This window comes from Carcharodon carcharias, chromosome 9 (genome assembly GCF_017639515.1).
Source record: "Carcharodon carcharias isolate sCarCar2 chromosome 9, sCarCar2.pri, whole genome shotgun sequence".
Lineage (NCBI taxonomy): Eukaryota > Metazoa > Chordata > Chondrichthyes > Lamniformes > Lamnidae > Carcharodon > Carcharodon carcharias.
In genome coordinates, this window is record NC_054475.1 from 95,633,713 (window position 1) to 95,643,296 (window position 9,584).

General features: G+C 40.2%; 1 protein-coding gene across 2 annotated transcripts in view; it reads left to right on the forward strand.

Annotated features, from left to right (window-relative positions):
* The window catches only part of sash3 (SAM and SH3 domain containing 3), a 91,608-nt gene extending 87,445 nt beyond the window's left edge, over nucleotides 1-4,163 (forward strand). For both annotated transcript variants that reach the window (XM_041194770.1, XM_041194771.1), the window contains one exon: nucleotides 3,067-4,163. In XM_041194770.1, coding sequence (XP_041050704.1) covers nucleotides 3,067-3,242 — 176 coding nt within the window. In that variant the 3' untranslated portion in view covers nucleotides 3,243-4,163. The remainder of the gene's footprint in view (nucleotides 1-3,066) is intronic.
* The last annotated feature ends 5,421 nt before the right edge of the window (nucleotides 4,164-9,584 follow it).

The window sequence follows — 9,584 nt, forward strand, 5'->3', positions numbered from 1 at the left end:
TACAAAACAAATGAAGACAAATTCATTAGTTTTGAGGTTTTTGGTTGAGAAAAGAATGTTGGCCAGAACATTGTTGCATTCCCTGATCTTTCCTAAATATTGCCAATGTTAAATTACCCAACATGGCCCTGGTTTAACGTTTAATATAGAAGAACACCACCACCAAAAAGGTACTTCCTTAGTACAAAATCAAAATACTACAGATGCTGAAAATCTGAAATAAAAACAAAATGTTGGAAATATTCAGCAGTCTGGCACCATCTTAAGAGTGAGAAACTGAACTAATGTCGATTCAAATATGAGTTTTTCAGAACTGAAAAATAGACAGAAATGTGATGGGTTTATGGCTTTGAAAGATGGGTCTTTCTTTTTCCTCAACTGAGGATTTCACTCCCTGCCCCCATATTCAAAGGATCATCCTTCGCCATTTCCAACATGATGTCCCACCACCAAATACCATCTCCTCCTGTTTGATGAACAAGCATCTTAAGAGGGACTGTAGCCCGACTCAGTTACTTAAAATTAGTTTATTTGCACTACCTATGTACAATATATACAAGGTGGGTTACTGAGTAAGCACATCAGAATGCTGCCTGTTTGATATATCTGTGACATCAGTAGCCATGTGCTAGAGATTCTGCACAGCATAGTCTACATCACTCATTAGTATATATATTCTATTAACCCATTACACCATACCTTCCCTCCCCTGTCAGAATTTCAAAGGTGCCTTTCATTCTGCAAAACCCTGGTCTACTCTCAATCACTGCCAACACGTTGTCCCTTTCCATGCAATCGCAGGAGGTAACACTGGTCCTTTTACCTTCTCTCTCCTCAACATCCAAGGCTCCACACCCTCCTTCCAAGTGAAGTAGTGATTTAATTACACTTTCAATTTAGTGTACTGTACTCCCTGCTCACAGCATGGTCTCCTATCCCAGACCTTTCATTTTGTTTTTCCTCCCCCTCCTTCCTATTGACAGCACAAAACCCATCACATTACTATCTAACTTCAGCTCCGAAGAGTCATATTTGACCCAAAACATTAACTTGGTTTCTCTCTCCATAGATGCTGCCACAGTATTTCCAACACTTTATTTTCAGCACTTTTCGTACTACACTGAAACTTCAGCCTAGATTATGTATTTAGATCCTAAAGTGAAGTTTAAATCTTCTGACTCAAAGCAAGTGTCTCAATAATTTAACCAAGTTGATGCTAACTTATCATTATAACATATTATTCCCCAAATTCATTTTCGATCCAACCTGAATCTGGCACAAATGTACGTTTAATTTGAGTAAACCTGGTGCAGTATCTCATTCTGTTCCTGAGTTAAATCGAAACGAGTTTGCTTCTGAAGTGAATGCAGCACAAAAGCAAGATGAATTGTGAAGTGAACAGATTCCATTCACAAACAATTCAAGTACCAATTCATATTTCCTTCTGGATTCAACCCTTCAATCACATTTGAACTATTATACTCAACGCTTCCCATGCATTGACCAGGTCCAAAAACAGAATCATATAGGACAGAAGGAAGATATTTTGCCTTTTATGTTTGCTTTTGGAAAGATTAATCCAATTGCTCATGGAAGCAGTCCATGCCCAAACGCAGCAAGACCTGGACAATATCCAGGCTTGGGCTGACAAATGGCAAGTAACATTCGCGCCACTCAAGTGCCGGGCAATGGCCATCTCCAACAAGAGAGAATCTAACCATCGCCCCTAAATGGTAATGCCATTGAACATCACTGAATCCCCCACAATCAATATCCTGGCTGTTACCATTGACCAGAAACTGAACTGGACTAGCCATATAAATACTGTGGCTACAAGAGCAGGTCAGAGGCTAGGAAACCTGCAAACAGTAATTCACCTCCTGACTCCCCAAAGCCTGCCCACCATCTACAAGGCACAAGTCAGGAGTGTATGGAATACTCCCCACTTGCCTGGATGAGTGCAGCCCCCACAACACTCAAGAAGCTTGACACCATCTAGGACAAAACAGCCTGCATGATTGGCACCACATCCACAAACATTCACTCCTTCCACCACCGATGCACAATAGCAGTGGGTACCATCTACAAGATGTACTGCAGGAATTCACCAAGACTCCTTAGACAGCACCTTCCAAACCCATGACCATGACCATCTAGAAGGACAAGGGCAGCAGATAGATGGAGACACCACTACCTGGAAGTTCCCATCCAAGTCACTCACCATCCTGACTTGGAAATATATCACCATTCCTTCACTGCCGTTGGGTTAAAATCCTGGAACTCCCTCCCCAACAGCACTGTGGATGTACCTACACCACATGGACTGTAACAGTTCAAGAAAGCAGCTCACCACCACCTTCTCAAGGCAACTAGGGATGGACAATAAATGCTGGCCCAGCCAGTGAAGCCCACATCCTGTGAATGCATTAAAAAAATTAGTTCCGCTATACCACACTTACCCCAAATAACCCTCAATAATGTATGGATAAACCAAAGGATCAAACACTTATATTTAAATATCTTTAGATCACAAAAAAATTGGAGTCTAACATTCAACATCCTAGAGCTATTTCCAAAAATTTTCCCTAATGAAATCTTAATCCACATAACAGTAAGTTGGCATGAAGTATAAACTCTCAAAAGTAATGGTGTGATGCTTTATTAATAATTTCTATTAATCCCTGTATTGATCCATTCCATTTGTGTCTAACACCATGCAGTGTGCTTTGATTTAATCCACTTTTTGTTTCTGAAACTTCAATACTGTATTGATTCACATCATGTTTTATAACTAACACCAGCAGTTTGATCAAGGATGTGAATAATAAGATAAAGATGGCAGAGACTGGAAAAACAACAATTTACTTTTATATGGGGCCCTCAAAGGAAAACTACTAAAGGCAATGGAGGAAACCTCTGGGTAACGTTCTTCACCAACACGTCTGATACTATTTTAAGAATACATTTGCACTGGTTTGAAATTACATGTCCTGAATCCCCAGTACTAATATTGTAGCACTGCCACTCAGTCCACGTCCATATTATATGGGTGTGTTTGTTTTACAGCAGGAAGCGAGACAGAAGAGCACGGAGATAATACTGATGCACAACTGTCAAGCTCAGCTCCTCTGTGTGATATTCCACGGGATTCAGGCTGCTATGAAAGTTCAGAGAATTTGGAGAACGTACAGGAACATTCTGAATTAAGCACCACTGAGGAGCAAACAGAGCCCTCCTACTGAAGACTGAGGTGGATCGCTATATTCGCTGTTTAATGGTCTCTAATGCTGACATCTAGTGGCTTAAAGAATACAAAACAAGGTGGCTTGGAAACTGCAAAAGCTTCTTTTGCACCAAGCTGCAACATATAACATGAGAAGAATTTGTAAAGTATTCAAAGAATGCTGTGAATTCAGAACTCTGTATGTGTGTGTTTGATGTTTATTCTAAATTCTCCCATACGCTATCCAGTTTTAGCAATTTACAGAAAGGAACATTTTGTGGAACTTTGTGCCATAGAAATCATGTGCAAGTTCAAGGATCCAAATATAACTCCATTGCATTGGATTACAGAACTGACAGCTGTGTGCCTTCCTCGCCAGAAGATGCTATGTGCACAAATATTTGTCCATTTATTCAACTTTTGGTGATATTTCATCAATGCATACTGTGAGCATAGAATAGCAGATATAAGGGTCAATTTTACAAATGTACATGCTAAGTGGGGAGCCCTATTTACTGCCCATATAAATCAGGAAATTATGGGCAAATTCCCCACAATGTTCTGATGCCAATGGCTAGTGGATGAAGGCTGTAACTGTATATTGCCAGCTATTTTGGTTTTTCTATCTCCATCCCTCAAAGGCTGGAGTTGCATGATGAACATTTGGATCTAATTATGGCAAAGGTCTGCTTGGTGGTGGATGCAATTATACGCCCAAGATGATGTGCTGCATTTTTTTTTAGAGCTTATATATATTTCAGGAATGGGTTTCACGTCTTTCTAAAATCCAATTATATTTTGCTCAAAGATTTTGTACTGGTGAAGACCTGACTATGAAATCAATGGATTTTAAAGAAATTTCATCTGCATTTTATCTTTACATTTTTCTCATTTTATAAGCTGTGTACTTCAGGTTAAATAAAGAGTTCCTTTGCATAAATCATCGAATTCCTTTATAATTTTACATTTATGTTTCCTTCTTCATCAGGCCTAGCTACACTACACAATTAATTCCTTCCTTTTCAGCATTTTTAATCTGGCAGCTAGCAATAAGAATCTATTGTACAAAATGCAAAATCCAGCTGTACTTGACTTAACTTAATAATGTTACCCCTATAAACATGACAAGTGTGGAAATAGAAATGTCATGCTTCGATAACCTGGCCTGTCACTGCCAATGTGTGTTTCCACCTTTGAAACGTCATGTCTCTTTCTTACCCCAAGCTGTTCCATACAACCAATGTTCTCACTAACCTCTGTTTGCTTTGTGCAGCCAGCTTGTTCACTGGGCAGCCATGCATGCACACATTAAAAGAAACGTTGCTTGCGTACAGCCTGTTTGTTCCCTCCATAGCGCATTTCTAATTGCTGTCCGTCGTGCACCCACTCAGCTGAGAGGAATCATTGCATAAACTCTCGTATACATGCTTATCACCTCCAGATTTGTTTTTCTTTGGACTGCCTTCCATTCTCCAACCTCCAAGATCTTCAGCTCCTTCAAAATTCTGCCATTTCCCTGTCAGGTCCAACTTACCCATTACCCCTATCCTTTTTGAGCAACATTCCTCCAAGTGCCCAAGTTAACAAAATTTAAATTTCTCCTCCTTGCATTTAAATTTCATCATGACCACATCACTCCCCATCTTTAATCTCCTCCAACCACCCCCTATAATCACAAAAAGCAGGATAAATCAAATCCAGCCTATTACCATTCCAACAGTATACTCTCAATTATAAATGGGTTATTGACAGTGGTATCAAGCAGCACCTACTCACCATTTGTCAGTTTGGGATCCACCAGTCCACTCATCTGACGTCATTATGACTTTTGTTTAAACATGGACAAAAGAACCGAATTCCAGAGCTGAGATGACAGCGATTGCCCTTGATACCAAGGCAGTATTTGATCATGAGGCATCAAGTAACTCTAGTAAAATTGAAGTCAATTGGAATAGAAGGGCAAAATTCTCCCATAGCTGGCATCATACCTAGCATCAAATTGTGATTTTTTGGAAGCCAATGACTTCAGCCCCAGGACATCACTTGCAGGAATTCCTTAGCTGGATCTAAGATACCATCCTACCTTCAGTTGCTTCAATCACCTTCCCTCCATACAGCCAGAGGTGGGGATATTCATTGATGATTGCAGTGTTCAGTTCCATTCACAACTTCTCAGATAATAAGGCAATCCATGCAAGATCTGGACAACATTCAGGCTTAAGTTGTTAAGCGTCAAGGAACAATGGTGTTACACAGGTGTCAGGCAATGACCAGCAAGCAAAGACCACCTCCAACAAGAGAGAATCTAATAATTTCACCTTAACATTCAACACCATGACCATTGCTTAATCCCCCATCATCATCATCCTCCTGGGGCTTCGCTTTGACCAGAAACTAGACCAGCCATAAATGCCATAGCTATAACAGCAGCTCAGAGGTTGGGTATTCACCTCCTGATTCCCCAGAGCCTTTCCACTATCAACAAGGTACATGCCAGGCCTATAATAGAATATTCCCAACTTCCGTGGATGAGTGCATCTCCAACGACCCTCAAGAAGCTTGACACAAGACAAAGCTGCCTATTTGATTGGAACCTAACCCATTGCCAGTGCACAGGGGCAGCAGTTTTTACCAAATGCAAGATGCACCGCAACAACTTGCCAAGTCTCCTTCAAGAGCATCTTCCAAACCTACAACCTCTACCACATAGAAAGACAAGAGCAACAGGCAATAGACCGATGAAATAGTAATTGGCTGGATTGAATTGGTCCTGATTTTTGTGGATAGGACATATTTGGGCCATTTTCCAAATCGGTGAGGTGGATAGTGTTTTAGTAGTATTGGAACAGCTTGGCTAGGGACATGACTAGTTCTGCAGCACAAGTCTTCAGAGCCCACAGGATTTGCTGCATCCAGCACCTTCAGCTGTTTTTTTTTTAAATATATGTGGTTTGAATTGAATTGGCTTGGCTGAAACCTGGTGATGTTTTAGAGGTACAGGGAGAGATTATGCCATGGAGGGATTTGAAAACTGGAGAATTTGAAAATCAAGACTTTGCTTGACCAGGAGCCAAATTAGGTATGCAAGCACAGCAACAATAAGGGGGTGGGGGGAGGGGTGGGAAAAAACAGGACTTTGTGCAAGTAAAGACACGGGCAGCAGACTTTTGGATCACCTTAAATTTATGGAAGTCAGTTCCTCTGGGGGTCTAAATGCTTTTTCTCCTTTTCCAAGGCTGCTCCTAGGCGCAGCCCAAGTGCCAGCATCACTAAGTTGACAACTCTTGCAATGCAAGTGTCATGAGATTGAGTTAACAGTCTTCTCAAAGTAGCTGGAGCCCATGATGCAGGTTGTATTTCTTGAGTTGCTGCCCATGTGTGTTATCCCTGTGCCACTTGCATTGGTGGCTGGCAAATACTGCTAACTTAAGCAGCAGACTTGTGCAGATGATTTGCAGCCACCATTTTAAAAGTGTCATTCATGGGACATGGGTGTTGCTGGCAAAGCAACATTCATTCCTAACTGCCAAGTAGTACTAGCTAAGAAGTGCAGATCCTAGATCCCTGTCTTGTAATCAGCAGATTATTTGATTTGTCAGTTATCATATATGAAAACCTTGAGTTTCCAGCATGTCTCCCAAACCAAAGTCATCTGAAAACCACCGTGTAGCAATAATTTGTCTAGCACAGTCACCTAGTCTGCAGTCTGCATTTGTGGAGAAGGAATGTCAGATTCCAATGAAGTTGCCAGGTGCTTCACTGATGTGTGCAAGGAGAACAATGGGCTTCTCTGATGTTAATGCAAATGAAGGCTGGAGATTCAAGTCACAAATAGTAGTCACCCATCCTTGGGGTACATGAACTGCTAGTTCATAACATTTACACAACTGCTATCCTCAAACACCTTTCTTTTTAAATCCAAGTCCCATGAGACATAGTCAAGGGAAATTTTCTCCAGTCTCCACTGAAAAGCTACACGTCCTCATCCATTCTTCCCCAGCTTACTCATGGCTTGTGGCTTATCTGCTGCCAGGTTCTCACTTATGCCATCCATTTTCTAATGAAAGCATCTAGTATAATGCATAAAGGTGGCTAAGTGGAGAACATTTGATCAGAGGAATTTCATCTAACCTCTGCCTGGTATATAGTTAGGCCTTCTGCCTTTCAATGGAAAGGTGCACAAATTTCTCCTGTGAAAAGATGGAGTAAATTAAGGCTAGCTCTTAAAGTGTGCTTCTCAAATGGCTTAAGACAGCAAATAGCATGTTAAACAGAGAGAGGGATTTAAGTTTCTGAATCAAGTAATGCCTTTTAGCAGATGGCAAATACAGGACAGCTGGAATCAATGTAGAATGAAGCTGCCTGGTGAACCATTTATCCCCACTGATATGTAGCTGAGACGAGAGAGATGGTAGTTGTCATTACAGCTGTCTCTATCAACTTGGGACAAGACATTTTCTCAGTTTTCCTCCCAGGTGAAGATTTTTTTTTCCATTACTGCATTTCACTTGAGAGTTTTCTACCCCTCCCCCCAAAGACCTGCTCCTTCACTTGAATGCATTCTTGGATGACAAAATCTCACATGAACCTTCTACAACAGTATCTAGAAATTCTCTTCATAGGAAAGCCCCCATGAAGTGTTTCATGTGCAAAAATGTGTTTTTTCATTGCAACATGTTATTCATTTAAAATATCAACTTTTTGAAATCAAACACTGCTTAGGATGGTGACATTTTGGAAAAAAGAGAATTTACAATACAGGAATAGGTCATTCAGCCCAACTAGTCTAAGCAAGGCAGACAAGCCATGAGGAGGAGCCATTATAATGCACTTTATTAGAATTCTTCAATTAATCCCCTACTTTAATGAATAATTGGGTATAATTCCTTAGAAGGTCTAAATGCAGCAGAGCTGGGGTCTCCACCAGTTTTAAATACTTGTGACAGCTTGAAAATTCCCCATATTGAGCAATGATGGTGGGTTTGTGCCAGCAAAATGTGAACTCTCCTGTTGGCTGCCTTAGCAGCCACACTGAATTTCTGGGACACAGTGTCATGATTAACAATCACACTATGCTTATGATTCACATATGAACAGGAATATAAGGATTCAACATTGCAGGAGTGTGCACATGCCCATTTTGCACAGGAAGTGTCACCGGCCATATTGGATTTTAGTCCTCCATAGGCATCCAAAGTGCATGTGGGAAATATTAACATGCCTCATTAAGAGGACCCTACCCTTACTGTTGGATCAGTATGTGAAATTGGTTTGTCCTAGCCCAACTAGCCATGTCAAAGGCACTCAGTAACTAATAACATTAGAGGCAGGAATGACAGTCACTAGGATTATTTTAAGGGCCTGCTGTGATCCCAATCTCAGCCAATCCATTAAGAGATGGAAAGGGACCTTGCCTGTTACTAGGAGAGAAAATTAAAAGGTTGCCAACTTCAGCATAAATTCTTTTGATTAGTTAGAGGTACCTAAAACAGATAGCTGTTCCTCCCTGCTTTGGCTCGCTACAAATATTAAGGAAAGCTATTGGTTAGGAAGTCAGTCAGGATGAGAAAGACTCTGTCCTCTTTCTATTTAATGTGGCTATGCATAAATATCCAAAATGTTTTTTTCCATGTAAATTAAAACTCAAGGTTTAAACACGAGTTACTGGGACAGATGCACTCTGGCCTCAGCCTACGACAAGAATTGAGCAGTTCATATTGATACAAATCATCTCAATATAATAAGGATGAAAACATTTCACAGTACTTTAAAATCAATTTCATCAGGCACTCAATGCAATGAAGTTTTTAACCATCATGAACCATGTATACAGATAATAAAATGATAATCTATTACAAATGGCAGTGTCAGAGGGTGCTCAAGTGTGAAGTTTATGAAGCCCATGGACAATAGCCATCTTACACAAAAGAAGAAACTGCTGCAAGACAACGGAAACACACGTGAAATAAATTACAGGTAAGTACAAGAACTGTATTCATATACATTGTTATTTACAGTTAAGAATACATGACAAATGAAATAAAGGAATCATAAATTAACAGTCAGAATATTGAAAAGGTGCAGAGCAATTTCTTAAAACAGTAAATTTCATTATAAACAATGAATACAAAATTTTTTTGCATTTAGTTTCACATAATTTATTCAGACAGGAGGACATAATTTTATTAACAGAACCAAAAAGATAAACCTGAGGTAAAAGGCTTTTGAAGTCACAAGAAATGATAAGGGGAGTGGGTAAACTTCCCTTTAGTGTTTGCAGCACACAACAAATATATGAACTAAACTTTTGGGACAGGTGCCTTTTGACATCTATATGAGCAAATCTGTTCATTGCTCTGCA